The sequence below is a fragment of the Leucopleurus acutus genome (genome assembly GCF_964270905.1).
Source record: "Leucopleurus acutus genome assembly, chromosome: 4".
Taxonomy (NCBI): domain Eukaryota; kingdom Metazoa; phylum Chordata; class Mammalia; order Artiodactyla; family Delphinidae; genus Leucopleurus; species Leucopleurus acutus.
In genome coordinates, this window is record NC_139146.1 from 138373320 (window position 1) to 138390873 (window position 17554).

Here is a 17554-nt window from a genome sequence, read left to right on the forward strand (position 1 = left end):
CTAAAAGAAAAATATTGATACACTTAACTATATTAAGAACTTGTTTATCAAAACTATTAAAGTTAAAAACTTAAGCCACAAACTCAAACTCTGAGAAGATATCTGTAAGCTATATAACCAAATATTTTTAAAGTATCCAATAAACCAAAAGACAAAGTGAGTAAGAGACATGAGGAAGCATTTCATAGAACAAAATTAGAGACTGAAGTATACGAAAATATAAATGTGTAAATATATGAGAAAATGCTCACTAGTAACCAGGAAATGCAAGTTAAATCTATGATGAAATACACTTTCACATCCACTAAATTGCAAACTAAAAATTCTGAGCGTACCAAATATTGAAGAGGATGGGAAGCATTGAGGACTTATAGTGCTACCAAGTAAGTTGGTACAACTGCCTTGGGGAGACAATTTGCATTAACTTTTATATGCACAAACCCTGTGACCACAACTTTCTTCCTGGACCTATGCCCCCAAAATAACACCTGTGCAAAAAATGTTCATAGAACAACACTTGCAATCATATTAATTGAACAAAACCAAAACCAAAAACCTCTATAGGTAGTCACAATTTATGTGGATAATAAAACTGATAGATAAATTGAGGTGCATTCCAACTATTTCAAACAACAGAGGAGAGATACTGATTTTAAATGCACAAAGCCACTATTTCTAATTCTTTGAGTGATACTTAATTATCCATCAACAAGGATTATATTCATGAGACAATTAGTCCAGATCAGTGGTTCTTAAGCTTCAGAGTGCACTAGCCACAGGGGCACTCATTTATTGTTTATTTCCATGGCCTCTGCTACTTGCTCTTCACAACTCACTCCCAGAGATTTTACTCAATAGAACTAGAGGGAGCCAGGTATCTGAAGTTTGGGCCAGCCCCCTGCCCACTACTCTTAAGAATCTGATGGAGATGTACAGAGACCCACACAGTGAATAATGATGTGTATTTATTTCTCTTGCTAGTACACAAAGTTGGAACAAGGTAGGAAGGCTCCCTTCACTTAACGCAACAATTTGAGAAGACTTCCTTTACTTCATAAAACCAGTACACTTAATTTAACATTTGTAAGTTCTTACCAAAAAAAGTTAAACTTTGAAAACTACAAACAATAAACTAGGAGGAGTGTGGTTCTAATCCGTTCATCTTATTACAGAAAGCCCAAACACATCAAATTGTGAAAATGAACAACTAGAACCACTGGAAAACAGACTTCCTGCTCACTTTTAACGTATATATCCTTTTGTCCATATTTACCACATCTAGCTAGTGAGAAAAACAAGCTGTTATCTAACTGACCAGTTACAGAAACAGAAACATCACTTCTCTCCAATCTCCTCCTTCCTACTCCCTGAAGGTTTCTGAGCAGGTCCAAAGGCTTCAGGCCCTCACCTGCTGATCAGCTTGGGCCCACCCAAGGAGTAGGTGTAAATCCCAAAATAAATGAAGCTATTCTTTGTTATCAGCCTTGGTGACTTAAATCAATTCTCCTCTTCCTATTTCATCCTACTTCAACTCCCACCTGTTTTCTGTTTCCTGAACTCTAACCTCTCCTAGATTTTTTATGGTTTACCTAGTATTTGACTCACTTCTTTCCTTGATAGTCTTTCAACCTTGAGCTTTCCATTCACAACTCTGATTTCTCTTACTTGACCAATCAATAACACCTTGGCCTCTCTTTGCAGTCCTAGAGTACCTGTCTCTCTCCTTCTGCATCTCTCCCTCACTCTCAGATGCTTCCTCCCCTCTCCTCCTTCTCCCTTATTTCCCTTCTCCTCTTTTGTCCTTCCTCCCTCCCTCTATTTCTCCCTCCCTCCCTCCCTTCCTCTAAATTAATGTATAGACAGAAAAGTAATAAAACTAGCTTATATTTATTGAGCACGGATTCTCGGCGAGGAACTCTTGTAAGTGCTTTAAGTGTATTAAATAACTGAATCATCACAATAATATCAGGTGAAAAGTATTATTAACTAAGTCAGCTCTTAGCTATGCCTATTATTCTAGGCTCAAAGGCAAATAATAGGGTTTCTGTGGGAAATATATTTATTTAACATTTGTTTAATGAAAAATAACAAGTTTTTCCTTTAAACATTCACCCTAACGCAGGAAATCTGGGAGAGAAACTCAGTATGAATTTATGATTCCTAATCATCATCTTACGGTTTTGAACTACTCAACTAAGAAACAAAATACACAATAAACCAGAGTATAAGACATGGTACTTGACATAAAGGGCTGAAATATTATGCAGAAGAAAAAATCAGTAAACAATACAGAGTGAACATGACTTCTCATGCCAGATGACCCCCCTCCCCCATCCCACAGTAAGAATGGCTATATTATTACGTACAAAATAGACATTTGCAGGCTCCATGAATGCCAACCGCAGGGTAATTAGGTCTAGCGTCACAGTGCATGCACTGAACTATGTCCTCCTTCAAAAGCCACCACCTCTCAAATATGCACAACTATCAGCACATATCACAAGAATGTGCTTACTTTGCTTTTTGTCCATCTCTTGGAACTACAGATATGTGTAGGAGATAACTCAGGATATTTAGCCAATAATCATACACACACATTTGTATACATACATGTCTTTGTAAATAGATGGTTTTGTCTATGTGTGTATGTATGTGTGTGTTGTGTGTATGCATAACAATTGACATCACGCCCCATTACTCCTAAACATTTCAATGTATATTTCCTAAAAATAGGGATATTCTCTTGCATATCATCTAACAATTTAAAACTCTGAGAATTGAACATTGTGCAATGCTGCTATCTAATATATAGTCCATAATAAAATTTCATCAATTGTCTTATTTATTTCCTAGTTCGGCATTCAAGTCCGGATTATTCACTGTATATAGTTTTCATGCAACTTTAGATTCCTTTCATCTGGAACAATAACTCATCCTTTAGGTTTTTTTAAATTCATTTTTATTGGAGAATGGTTGATTTACAATGCTTTGTTAGCTTCTGCTGTACAGCAAAGTGAACCAGTTTTACATATACATATATCCACCCTTTATTAGATTCTTTTCCATATAGGTCATTACAGTGTATTGAGTAGAGTTCCATATGCTATACAGTAGGTTCTTATTAGTTATCTATTTTATTTATAGTAGTGTGTATATGTCAGTCCCAATCTCCCAATTTAACCCTCTCCCCTCTTTCCTCCTTGGTAATCATGCTTGTTTTCTACACCTGTGGCTCTATTTCTGTTTTGTATATAAGTTCATTTGTACCATTTTTTTAGATTTCACATATAAGCGATATGATACGATATTTGTCTTTCTCTGTCTGACTTACTTCACTAAGAGAATCTCTAGGTCCATCCACATTACTGCAAATGGCATTATTTCATTATTTTTTATAGCTGAGTAATATTCCATTGTATATATGTACCACATCTTCTTTAGCTGTTCCTCTGTCGATGGACATTTAGGTTGCTTCCATATCTTGGATATTGTAAATAGTGCTGCAACGAACATTGGGGATGCACCCAATGTTTGGAATATCTTTTAGAATTATGGTTTTCTCCAGCTATACACTCAGGAATGGGATTGCCGGATCATATGGTAGCTCTGTTTTTAGTTTTTTAAGGAACCTCCATACTGTTCTCCATAGTGGCTGTACCAACTTACATTCCCACCAACAGTGTAGGAGGGTTCCCTTTTCTCTACACTCTCTCCAACACTTAACTGTTTGTAGACTTTTTGATGATGGCCATCCTGACTCAGGTGAGCTGATACCTTATTGTAGTTTAGATTTGCATTTCTCTGATAATTAGTGATACTGAGCATCTTTTCATGTGCTTTTTGGCCATCTGTATGTCTTCTTTGGAGAAATGTCTATTTAGATCTTCCACCCATTTTTGATTGGGTTGGTTTTTATTTTTGATATTGAGCTGCATGAGCTGTTTGCATTATATATTTTAGAGATTAACCCCTTGTTGGTTGTTTCATTTGCAAGTATTTTCTCCCACTCTGAGGGTTGTCTTTTCGTTTTGTTTATGGTTTCCTTTGCTATGCAAAGGCTTTTAAGTTTAATTAGGTCCCATTTGTTTATTTTTGTTTGTTTTCATTACTCTAGGAAGTGGATCAAAAAAGATCTTGCTGCGATTTTTGTCAGAAAATGTTCTGCCTATGTTTTCCTCTAAGAGTTTTATGGTGTCTGGTCTTACATTTAGGTCTTTAATACATTTTGAGTTTATTTTTGTGTACGGTGTTAGAGAATGCTCTAATTTCATTCTTTAACATGTAGCTCTCCAGTTTTCTCAGCACAACTTATTGAAGAGACTGTCTTTTCTCCATTGTATATTCTTGCCTCCTTTGTCATAGATTAGGTGACCATAATTACGTGGGTTTATCTCTGGACTTTCTATCCTGTTCCATTGATTATATTTCTTTTTGTGCTATTACCATACTGTTTTGATTACTGTAGCTTTGTAGTATAGTCTGAAGTCAGGAAGTCTGGTTCCTCCAGCTCCACTTTTCTTTCTCAAGATTGCTTTGGCTATTTGGGGTCTTTCGTGTTTCCATAATAATTGTAAAATTTTTTGTTCTAATTCTGTGAAAAGTGGTTTTGGTAATTAGATAAGGATTGCTTTGACCCTGTAGATTACTTTGGGTAGTATAATCATTTTGACAATATTGATTCTTCCAACCCAAGAACATGGTATATCTCTCCATCTGTTTGTGTCATCTTTGATTTCTTTCATCAGTATCTTATAGTTTCCTTAGTACAGGCCTTTTGCCTCCTTAGGTAGGTTTATTCCTAGGTACTTGAACTTAATATTTTGAAGAGTACAAAGAAATAATCTTGTGGAATTCCCTTTAGTTTGAGTTTGTCGGATATTTCCTTATGATTAGATTCAGTTTTTTTATTATTATATAAGTTCCGGGTGTACAGCATTACAACAGATGTGTATACACCACAAAGTGATCACCACAGCAAGTCCAGTTACCATCCACCACCATACAGTTGACTTCCTTCAGTCATTTCACCTACCTCCAACCCTCTCTTCCCCTTTGGTAACCACTAATCTGATCTCTGTATCTATAAGTTTGTTTTGGATTTATTTTGTTAGGTTTTTATTTTAGATTCCACATATGATTGAGATCATGTGGTATTTGTTTTTCTCTGTTTGATTGATTTCACTTAGCTTAATACCTTCAAGTCCACCCATGTTGTTACAAATGGCAGAATTTCACTCCTTTTTATGGCTGAATAGTATCCCATTGTGAATATACCACATCTTCTTTATCCACTCATGCACAGATGGACGCTTAGGTTGTTTCCATATCTTAGCTATTGTAAAAAATGCAGCAATGAACATATGGGTGAATGTATCTTTCAGTTAGTGTTTCTGTATTTTTCGGATAAAAATCCAGAAGTGGAACAGGTGGGTCAGATGGCAGTTCTATTGTTAACTTTTTGAGGAATCTCTATACTGTTTTTTATACTGGTTGCACCAATTAACAGTCCCACCAACAGTGTACAAGAGTTCCATTTTCTCCACATCTTCTACAACATTTGTTATTCCTTGTCTTTTTGATAACAGACATTCTAACAGGTGTTAGGTAATATATCATTGTGTTTTTTATTTGCATTTTCCAAATAGTTAGGGATGCTGAACAATTTTTCATGTGCCTGTTGGCCATCAGTATGTCTTTTTGGGAATAACGTCTATCCAGATCCTCTCCCCATTTTTAATTGAGCTATTTGTATTTTTATTGACTTGTATGGTTACTTTATATATTTTGGATAGTAATCCCTCTTTGGATATATAATTTACAATTATCTTATCCCATTTAATAGGCTGCCTTTTAGTTCTGATGATGGTTTCCTTCCCTGTGCAGAAGTGTTTTAATTTGATGTAATCCTACTTATTTTTGCTTTTGTTTCCCTTGCCTTTAGAGTCAGATGCATAAAACATAGCTAGTGGGAAGCAGCCACATGGCACAGGGAGATCAGCTTGGTGCTTTGTGACCACCTAGAGGGGTGGGATAGGGAGGGTGGGAGGGAGACGCAAGAGGGAGGGGATATGGGGATATATGTATACGTATAGCTGATTCACTTTGTTATACAGCAGAAACTAACACACATGGTAAAGCAATTATACTCCAATAAAGCTGTTTAAAAATACGGAAAAAAAACATTGCCTACACAGATGTCAGTGATGTTACTGCCTATGTTTTCTTCTAGGAATTTTATGGTTTCATGTCTTATATTCAAGTTTCCAATCCATTTTATTTAACTTTTGTGTATGGTGTAAGATAGTGATCTATTGATAGTTTCATTCTTTTGCATGTGGCTTTCCAGTTTTACCAACACCATTTATTGAAGATAATATTTTTCTCCATTGTATGTTCTTTGCTCCTTACCATAAGTTAATTGTCCATATATATGTAGGTTCATTTCTGAGCTCTCAATTCTGGTTTATTGATCTGTGCCTATTTTGGGCCACTATCACACTGGTTTGATTACTACAGCTTTGTAGTATAGCTTGAAATCAGGAAGTGTGATACCTCTATCTTTGTTCTTCTTTCTCAGTATTGTTTTAGCTATTTGGGATGTTTGGTTGTTCCATTCAAATTTTCGAATTATTTGTTCTAGTTCTGTGAAATATGTCATTGGTATTTTGAAAGGGATGGCAATGAATCTGTAGATTGCTTTGGGTAGTATGGACATTTTTACAATATTAATTCTTTCAATCCATGAGTACAGAACATTTTTCCATATATTTGTGTCCTCCTCAATTTCCTTCATCAGTGTCTTATAGTTTTCAGTGTACAGGTATTTCACCTTCTTGGTTAAATTTATTACTAGGAATTTTATTCTTTTTGATGCAATTGTAAATGGGATTGCTTTCTTAATTTTGTATTTCTGATATTTCTTTATTAGTGAATAGAAACACCACAGATCTATGTATATTGATTTAGTATCCTGCAAATTTACTGAATTAATTTATTAGTTCTAGAATTATTTTGGTGGAGTTTTTAGGGTTTTCTATATATAGCATTATGTCATCTGCAAATAGTGACAGTTTTACTTCTCCCTTTCTGCTTTGGATATCTTTTATTTCTTTTTCTTGCCTAAATATGTGGCTAGAATTTCCGGTACTATGTTGAATAAAAGTGGCAAAAGAGGCATATCTGTCTTGTTCCTAATCTTAGAGGAAAAGATTTCAGATTTTCACTGTTGAGTATGATGTTAGCTACAAGTTTATCATATATGGCCTTTATTATGTTGAGGTATGCTCTCTCTCTACCCACTTTGTTTAGAGTTTTTAATCATAAATATATTTTGAATTTTGTCAATTTTTTTCTGTTTGCATTGAAATAATCATATGAATTTTATCCTGCATTTTGTTAATGTGATGTACCATGTTGACTAATTTGCAGATATTGAACCATCCTTGCATTCCTAGAATAAATCCCTCTTGATCATGGTGTATCATCCTTTTAATTTATTGTTGGATTAATCTTGCTAACGTTTTGTTGAGAATTTTTGCATCTATGTTCATCAAGGATATTGGCCTGTAATTTTCTCTTTTTTTGTGGTGTCCTTGTCTGGTTCTGGTATCAGGATAATGCTGGCTTTGTAAAATATGTTTTGAAGGTTTCTCACCTCTATAATTTTTTGTAAGAGCTTTAAAAGGATAGGTATTAAATCTTCTTTGAATGTTCTGTAGAATTCACCAGTGGAGCTGTCTGGTCCTGGGTTTTTGTTTTTGTTTTTAATAGTTTCAATATCCTTACTACTAATCAGTCTATTCAGATTTTCTATTTCTTTATGACTTAGTCTTGAAAGATTGTATGTTTCTAGGAATTTATCCATTTCTTTTAGGTTGTCCAATTTGTTGGCATATAATTTTTCGTGGTAGTCCCATGATCCTTTGTATTCCTGTGGTATCACCTGTAACTTCTCTTTCATTTCTGATCTTATTTGAGTTCTCTCTCTTTTTTTCTTGGTTAGTCTACCTAAAATTTTTTGATTTTATTGTTTCAAAGAACAGTTCTTAGTTTCATTGATCTTTCTATTGTTTTTTGTCTCTAATATATTTCTCTGATATTTATTATTGCCTTCCCTTTACTAATTTTGGGCTTTATTTGTTCCTCTTTTCTAGTTCCTTTTAGATGTAAAGTTAGCTTGTTTATTGGGTATTTTTCTTGTTTCCTAATGTAGGCCTATATTGCTATAAACTTCCTTCTTAGAGGCATTTTTGCTGTATCCCACAGATTCTGACACATTCTATTTCTGTTTTCATTTATCTCTAGGTATTTTTTATTTCTCCTTTGATTTCTTTGATGACCCATTGGTTGTTCAATAGTATGTTGTTTAATCTCCAGGTTTTGGGGGGTTTTTTCTCATTCTTTTTTTCTTGTGATTGATTTCTAGTTTCATACTATTATGGTTGGAGAAGCTGCTTGATATGGTTTCATTCTTCTTGAACTTACTGAAACTTATTTTGTGAGCTAACATGTAATCCATCCTGGAGAATGTTCTATGTGCTCTTAAAAAGAAATGTTAATTCTGCTGCTTTTGAATGGAATGTTCAATATATATCTATTAAGTCAATCTGGTCTAATAGGTCATTTAAGGAAAGTGTTTCCTTATTTCTTTTTCTGTCTAGATGATGTATCCATTGATGTAAGTGCAGTGTGAAAGTCCCCTACTGTTACTGTATTTCTTTCAATTGCTCTCTTTAAGTCCATTAATATTTGCTTTATATATCTTGTTACTCCTCTGTTGGATGCATATACATTTACAAACGTTATATCTTCTTGCTGGATTGACGCCTTTAGCATTATGCAATGCCCTTCTTTATCTTATATCGCAGTCTTTGTTTTAAAGTCTATTTTGTCTGACATGAATATAGCTACTGCAGCTTTCTTTTCATTTCCATTTGCATGGATTATCTCATTCCATTCCTTCACTTTTAGTATGTGTCCTTTCTTCTGAAGTGAGCCTCTTGTAGGCAACATATAGGTGAATCTTGTTTTTATATCCATTCAAGCACTCTATGTCTTTGATTGGCAAATTTAGTCTATTTACATTTAAAATAATTATTCATAGGCATGTACTTATTGCCATTTTGTTCATTGTTTTCTGTATGTTTGTGTAGTTCCTCTAACTTCCTTTCTTCTCCTCTTTCTCTCTTTCCTTGTGTTTGGTAGTTTTCTTTAGTGTTACGCTTAGATTCATTTGTCATTTCTTTTGTGTACTTACTGTTTTTTCCTTGCTATTACTGTGAGGTTCACATATACAATTCAAAGTAAGCAGTAGCCTTTTTAAGTTGCTAGCAACTGCAACTTGAACACATTCTAAAGCTTCATCTCTTTATCCACCCCCCCAACACACACTTAATACTTTTTTTTCCACTGTGACAAGATAATGGTTTATTATTGGAAGAAAAATGGCCTTCCAAATCCCAACACACTTAATACTTTTGATGACACATTTTACATCTTTTTATTTTATGCATCCCTTAACTGATTATTGTAAATTTAGTTAATTTTCCTACTTTCGTCTTTTAACCCTCATTCTTTTTTTTGTATGTGATTGATCCACTATCTTTATTTTATATTTATGTTTTCCAGTGAGAATTTTATTTTTGTGTGTTTTCTTATTATTAAATAATGCCATTTCTTGTCAGCCTAAAGAAGTCTCTTTAATATTTCTTATAGAGTTCATTTAGCGGTGAAGAACTCCTTTAGCTTTTGTTTATCTGGGAAACTCTTAATCTTTCCTTCCATTCTGAATGATAATGTTGCTAGGTAGAGAATTCCTGGATGGGAGTGTTTTCCTTTCAGCACTTTGAATGTCATGCCATTCTCCCTTCTGTCCTGTAAAGTTTGTGCTGAAAAGTCTGCTGATAGCCTTATGGGATTCCCTTGTATGAAACAAGTTGTTTTACTCTTGCTGCCTTTAGAATTCTCTCTTTACCCTTAATTTTTACCGTTTTAATTATAATGTGTCTTTTGGTATGAGCTCCTTTGTATTTCCCTTATTTGAAACTCTCTGGATTTCCTGGGCCTGGTTGTCTGTTTCCTTCTCCAGATTAGGGAAGTGTTTCAGCCACCATTTCTTCAAATAAATTTTTGGGCCCTTTCTCTCTCTCTTCTCCTTCTGGGTTTCCTATAATGCAAATATCAATATTAATCTTCTTGATGTTGTCCCAAAGGTCCCTTAAGGTATCTTCACTTTTTAAAATTCTTTTTTCATTTTGCTGCCCTACCTGGGTGAGTGTCATTGTTTTGTCTTCCAGCTCGCTCATTCATTCTTCTACCTCATCCAGTCTACTGTTGAACCCTTCCAGTTTATTTTTCAGTTCAGTTATAACTTCTGTTTGGTATTTTCTTGTATTTTCTCTTTCTTTGTTGCAGTTCTCAGTGTGTTCATCCTATCTTCCCCTGAGTTCAGTAAGCATCTTTATGACCATAACTTTGAGCTCATTATCAAATATAGCTTATCTTCATCTCATTCAGATCTTTTTTTGAAGTTTGTCTCATCCTTTTGATTGGAACATACTCCTCTTTTTCCTCATTTTGCCTAATTCTCTGTGTTTCTATGTAGTAGGTAAATTAGCTATCTCTCCCAGTCTAGAAGGAGTGGCCTTACTGAGAAGACATCCTGTGGGGCTTAGACATAGTCTTTTTTTGCCAGGAGAGCCAAGTGCTCAAGGGATGCCCCCTTGTGGGTTTTGTGTACCTTCTTGTTGTGGCAGAGCCACACTGCTACAGCACACTGGTGGGCAGGGCTAGCCCTGGCCTGGCTTTAAGATCTAGCTGAGGCACAGGGGTAGGTGTGGCTCTCAGCAGGGTGTGCCCACTGGTGGTAACAGGTCAGGAGAACTCAAAAATGGCACCTACCAGTGCCAGCATTAGAAAGGTAGCCTGAGATCAAAAAAAAAAAAAAAAAAAAAAAAAAAAGGCTCCTGCCAGTGTCTTAGTCTCTGTGGAGCATCCGAACTGGTTCCTGCCTCTCTAGCACATGCTTCAGATGCTTTAAGATTAGTAAGTGGGTACACTCTCCACTCCACTAATGGCCTCTCCATTACTAAGTGAGCTTTTCAATCTGGTATTTTTGCACTGGTTTTCATGTCGAGTGCATTGTTTGGGAGCCCTTTATGAGCAGGTTTTCTGTTTCCTACAGTTCAATAGTTTTCTTGGACATATTCCCTGTTGAGCCAAGTGTACTGTCCTTTTGCCCTTTGTTGTAGAGTCTCTGTTCATCCAGTTTTCAAGTCCCTTTCTTATGGAATTATTCCATATATAGTTGTAGATTTGTTGGGTTCATGGGAAATATGAGTTTAGATATTCCTACACTGCTATCTTGAGCCCTCCCAAATTTCAGATTATGTAATCTTGACAAGAATACCACAGTAAACCTTTGCATCATCAACAAAGTGAAAACCCAACTGCACCAGTAAACATTTATAAACCTGCACTTAAAAGCATAATTTGTACTCTTCTGCTATTTTTTGGATGTTTAAAGTGCTGAAATATTTTAGAAAGAAAGTTACCAGCATTAAATTTTGAAACAGAAGTAATGAGGAGAAAAGAAATTGTCAAAAATAATTACAAAGAATATAAGGAGAGTCATAAATAAGCAATAATAAAAGGTTAATAGAATTAGAGATGAGGAGAATATTTTCAAGCAGAAAGGATCTGAGATGAATTCATTGATAAAGCAGATTTTCAACTGACCTTGAAGGATGGCCAGGATTTCAATTAAAAATATGGGTAAAGGTACTCCACATAAAGAAGGTAGCATAAGAACAATGGTATTAAGGCAGAAATGGGAGGTTGTGTTCAATGGGAGGTGACGTAATTACCCTAGTGTACAGCACATGCCTATACTAATGGTAATGACAGAAATGGCCTGGGACTTCCCTGGAGGTGCAGTGGTTAAGAATCCACCTGCCAGGGCTTCCCTGGTGGCGCAGTGGTTGAGAGTCCGCCTGCCGATGCAGGGGACACAGGTTCGTGCCCCGGTCCAGGAAGATCCCACATGCTGCGGAGCGGCCGGGCCCGTGAGCCATGGCTGCTGAGCCTGTGCATCCGGAGCCTGTGCTCCACAACAGGAGAGGCCACAACAGTGAGAGGCCCGTGTACCGCAAAAAAAAAAAAAAAAGAATCCACCTGCCAATGCAGGGGACATGGGTTTGAGCCCTGGTGCGGGAAGATCCCTACTTATTATTCTCTTTATCATATAATGCTCCTGAATAATAAGTTTCCTTTCTTCCTTGAATAATTTCTCTGTGGGATAGAGGGGAAGTAGAAAAAGGACAGTAAAATTGAATTTCACATCTTTCATACTAATTCAACCATTATTTAAAAAACCCAGACTTAATGTATTCAACACAAATGGCAATTTGAAACATAAAGTAATGTAGCACATTTAAGCTGTTTATGAAAACAAATTATTATTGCATAGACCATAGCAATTAATACCAATTTTGTCAAAGGACACAACCCACACATAAAAGTTATTTTATGCATGGCTTACAAATTGCTTATAGGTCTACATTTTGGTTGTATGCTTGTAGCTCAGACAAATTTATCATCTTTGAATATTTTTCCACACAACACTGTTATATTTTCTACTTTGTAGGTGCATCTAAGTTATTATAAGAAATCAGAGTCTAAAAATTGAATATGGGAAGATGAGCGCTAATAGTGTCTTCATATGTAGTCCTATGTTGTTCATAAAGTATAAGATTTTCTCCTATCAAATATCAATAGGTACACAATTTGAAGATAAAATGTATTTCCTCAATATTTTTACACAATAGTGATATCATAATTTAAATGGCCAATAAAATTTGAATTCTTCAAGGAAATAAAAATGATGGGTGTGGAGAATCACTCAAAATTTTGCCACAAATTTTTAGTGCTTCTCTGTTTCAGGGGAGACAATTAACATGAAATTACTTGTACCTTATGTGCATTTTACTGTAATAAATTGTCTATAATTTCCAATTGTAACATTTTTCATTTGTAACCAAAAAAACTAACTCAATGTACTGTGGAATACTAAACAAAAATAAAAAATAACAGAGATGATTGGAAACTAGACGACTGCCAGTTTGAAAATTATAGTGTAGAGTCAACATTTCCCCTTTTTTATTCCTGCAAATCATCCCAAAACATAGAGAATGAGAAACAATTATGCAAATGTCCTATTTATTGAAAATGGTAAACAGTGAACTCTTAGACCTCCAGGTCAAAAGAACGGTTCCAAAATCAGATTTCAAAAAGAACTAACAAACATAGCTTTCACTAAGGCTAGGGTCCATGCCTTTTTATATTGTAGACATGATGCAATAGTTTCAAGTAGAAGCATCTATGGAAGTGCTTTGGTTCCAAAAAGCAGAAAAAGTGAGGCTAAATGAGGAACTATATAGAAGAGACATATGTGTAGAAAGTATTCTATATCTGTGAAAACAAACAGAGAAGTAAAGTCTTTCATTGTGGGGGGGAGAAAAAAAAAAAGAACAAACAACAAAGCCCACATTTTCTATCTCCCTTAGCTAGACCAAGAAAAACTCACTTTGTTCAGTGATACAAAAGAAAAACTGGACCAGCACAGGATCTATATAAAGATGCTACAAGAGAGAAAGAGAGAAAACCAATTACACATAAAGAATCACATACTAAAAACATATTGCCATAAAAGAAGTGGAAAATTGTGACCAAACATTTCACCGTGAAGTTTTAAAATGTAATGAATTGCAATCACCTTTTTGAAGCAATTATGTAGTGTAGAAATACAGGGTGCCAAGGTGAGGTTGGTAAGATAAGAACAAGAAATGCACTGTAAGCTTCCAGGGCTCAACCAAATGTTACAACAAAGAAAGTAAAAGCAACGTAAATATGAAGGAGAAATTTGAAATAATACAGGGGAAGAGAGAGTACTGAAAGCACAAGAAAGTAGCAAGGATTGAAATGATAAATACAAGCTAAGTAAATGGATACTGATAAAGAATCAAAAAGAATTAGAGAGAAATTGTAGAGTATATTACAGACAAAAATAAATCCAACATACATATAAAAGGAATCCCTGAAAAAGAAAACCATAATAATAAGATAGAGCAAACATTTAATGATATGAGTCAAGAAATTGTTCCTGAAATAAAAGAATATTGAATCTACATCTTGGGGAAAAGACCCCACCCCACAAAAGACAGGAAAATAAAGACAAAAAGTAACCACATCCCTGGGCAAAATGGTCCCGAATAGTCAGCACAAGGATAACACTCTAGTGAAGTCACTACACTTCACATATAAATGAAGAATCCTTTAGTCTGCCAGGCAAATAAGAATTCCCTAAATTCTACAATGCTAGAAGAAAGAAGAGCAACATGGTCAAACTGCACTTCAAGTATAAGACAAGAGACAAACACTTAGGAAGACGCAAGATTTCAGAAACATTGCTTTTCCTCGGGAATCTACTAGAGGTGACTTCCATCCAAGAGTTGGTTAAAAAACAATAACAAACTTGACAACAATGTAAGCTCCTGTTGGAAGCAAATCCTCCCCAAGTGATCACTGGAAGTTTCAGGGGATTATAGCTCCAGACAGCTTGACCGTGACCTCTGGAGATACCCTGATCCAGAACCTCCCAGCTAAGCTGCTCCTAGATTCCTCAGCCATAGACACTGTGATAGCATCATTGTCTGAAGTTGCTAAAGTTTAAGGTAACTTGTTATGCAACAATAGAGAACCAAAACAAGGCTTAAGAAGTATTGAATTCGAAGAGGCTGGAATGCTGGAGAATAGGGAGAGGATTTTTTAAAGAGTTGCTGATGTGCTGTGAGTCCCACCATCCTCCACAGGGAAGACTGAGGGATATCACCATCCTCAAGCAGAGGGACAAGGGTTTCCAGCAGAGCCTTTGGGACTGACAGGTGTTCTCTGGCTTTACAGGACACCAAGACTCAGGCTAGACCCATGCTTGGAAATGACTAAAGGTAAGAGGCTGTGGTGCATTGCTGCTCTGAGGGCAGATTGGTGGTGGCTCTATTGGGAATGGCTTGTGTGCCCAGAGTTTGTCACGGCAGAAGAAAAACGAATGATTTTACAGACAGATGTAGGCCAGGTGTGAGAAAGGGCCAGCGGGGAGATATCTCAGTGACTTTGACCAAAAGAGACATATAAAGAAGCTGTAGAAATTAATATTAAGGCTCTATATGGGGTGGACCACCACAACTAGGAACTTAGAGGAGAGGCAACGTTTGTCTCGTTGAGGAACTGCAGGTGAGACACCCCCCGGGAATGAGGGGATCTCCACAGAGCCCAGAAACACGCTCCAAGAAAAAGAGCCAGCACTTAATATGTGATGTGGCCAGGAGAAGATAAGAACCCCACCTCTTTTCCGTGGGAGAGGAAACCACTGGAAGTTAAAGGCAAGAGGCAAGGTGAGAAAACCAGGCAAGCAGCTGAGCACAGCACCCCTCCCACACCAAGGCTGAAGCCCTGGGGGAGGGAGAAGCCTTAACACTAGGAAGCTTCAGAGTTTTGACTATTACATGAAACTGTAATTAATTAATGAACAGGTCCCTGTGTTCCGCCCTTTAACGCAATGCTTCAATGATTAAAACTAAATTTGTTATTTAAAATTAATGAAAATAACAGTATATCATACCACAGTAATGATATCATACAATTATCAGCACAAGGGAAATTCTACAGTTCTATAATAACTCAGACCTTCAAACCCTGGACTGCTACTGAATGGCAGCAATACTAGGGTAGACAACATTAACTCCAGCCTCACTACTTAACTAAGAAATCGGCTTCCAGAACCAAACTGACATATAACCTAGCACACCATATTTGTTCTACCAAGTATGATCTCATACGGGCTGCCCTAAGAAATATAATTTTAAACCATTTTTTGAACAGATAAGCCTTGACTGGAATAAAGCTAAAAATTAAGAACCTTCATGCATTTTGAGGAAAGTGTAACATACCATTAAATAAAGTTGGCTTTCATTTTTCTTAATCCCAACATCAGATATTCATTGATTCAAAAAAACTTCAGATTTTTTATGATAAAAATAAGTAAATAAAAACAAACAAATAAGGTTTGGCAACACTACCTGTGAATATGATACTCCTGATCACAGAGATGTAGTCTTCAGGCTCCTGCTCAGTTGAGATCTCCCATCTGCCTCCAGAGATATTTAATAATTTGTAGAGATGATCTGAACTCTTCAGCCCACACAGCAGAGTCACCACACTTTCTGGTGAATGCAGTACGTTTTCTAGAAACTGACATTTCTTTGAAGATAGGTTTTGAAGCAGGCTATTTGATAATATCAAAAGTTTACACTTGTAAGAGTTTAAACTTAGCAATTCCAAATCCCGAAGAGAATAGTTCTCCAAGTGATATAACAGGATTGCTTCCCTCTTCACAACATGTGAAAAAACTTCTCTCAAGTACAAAGCCCATTCTTCAGCATCTTCTTCATATATCATGATGATGTCTTTTGCATTTTCTGGAAAGGAGAAAATAATAAATTAATTTTCTTATATTTGACATGCTAACAGCAGGTTATATTATTATTTTTCAAAGAATTAAATGTACTCTTTAGGGAATATATTAATTTGCTTATACCAGAGACCAATAATATAATTCATATTATCCCCATCAGAATCCTCTAGGAGTAAAGTAATCCTTCAGATGCAACAGAGTTCATGCTCTGTGCAAGGGTACACTGTACTCACTGCACAGATGTTAATCTAGGAAGCTCAATAGAAATAAATGAGAGGCCTTGAGATAGAATGGAAAGAATATTCTGTGGGATTAGGGATGCTGGGCTACTAGGCATGGCTCTGCCAGTAACCACAAAATTTTACCTAGCTTATGGTACTTAATTCCTTTCAGCCATGTTTCTTCACCAACTAAATGAAGGTTTAAAAAAAAAATAAGCCCTACGTAATGAATCGGATTATTCTGAGAAGAAATAAGACAATTTACATTAAAGGACTTTAAAATCCTTCTTCTAGGTAAACATGGGTACATCAAGACAGAGTACCTAACTCCAGGGCCAGAAAACCAACAAGACAAAAATTTTTTAAAAGAAAAAAATTCAATAGCAAAAAACAAATAAAGGGGGTATTATCTCATGCCATAAACTAAAAAGTTGTTGATGAAATAAATCAGAGGTTCTGGTGAGGCAGTACTAATCCTAAACCTATCTCACACCCTAAACCAGCACTGATGAAAAAACTTTTAAACCACCCAAACCACCAGGGTGGTCATGCATCTCTTCCCCCGCTGGAAACTGATTGGGGGTGTCTGCAGAAGCAGGAAAGGCTGAATCCTAAACAAGCCAAGGCTCAAAGCTGAGTCAGTAAAGCCAGTCAAATTGCACAGGAACTCAAGAGCATCCCTGGGCATTGGAGAGGGGCCTTGCAGACAGGGTCTCATTAAGTGACTACAATCCACCACCTCCAACTTGAGAGTCACACTGACAGATCTTCTTCTCCTCTTTTCTCTCAGGCCATAAAAACTGAC

The 17554-nt window shown here is 36.1% G+C and overlaps 1 protein-coding gene across 1 annotated transcript in view; it reads right to left on the minus strand.

Annotated features, from left to right (window-relative positions):
* The window catches only part of BANK1 (B cell scaffold protein with ankyrin repeats 1), a 271583-nt gene extending 255056 nt beyond the window's left edge, over positions 1-16527 (minus strand). Inside the window, exon 1 of the mRNA XM_082837839.1 lies at positions 16134-16527. Within this exon, the coding sequence (XP_082693965.1) occupies positions 16134-16512 (379 nt within the window). The 5' untranslated portion in view covers positions 16513-16527. The remainder of the gene's footprint in view (positions 1-16133) is intronic.
* Between the last annotated feature and the right edge of the window lie 1027 nt (positions 16528-17554).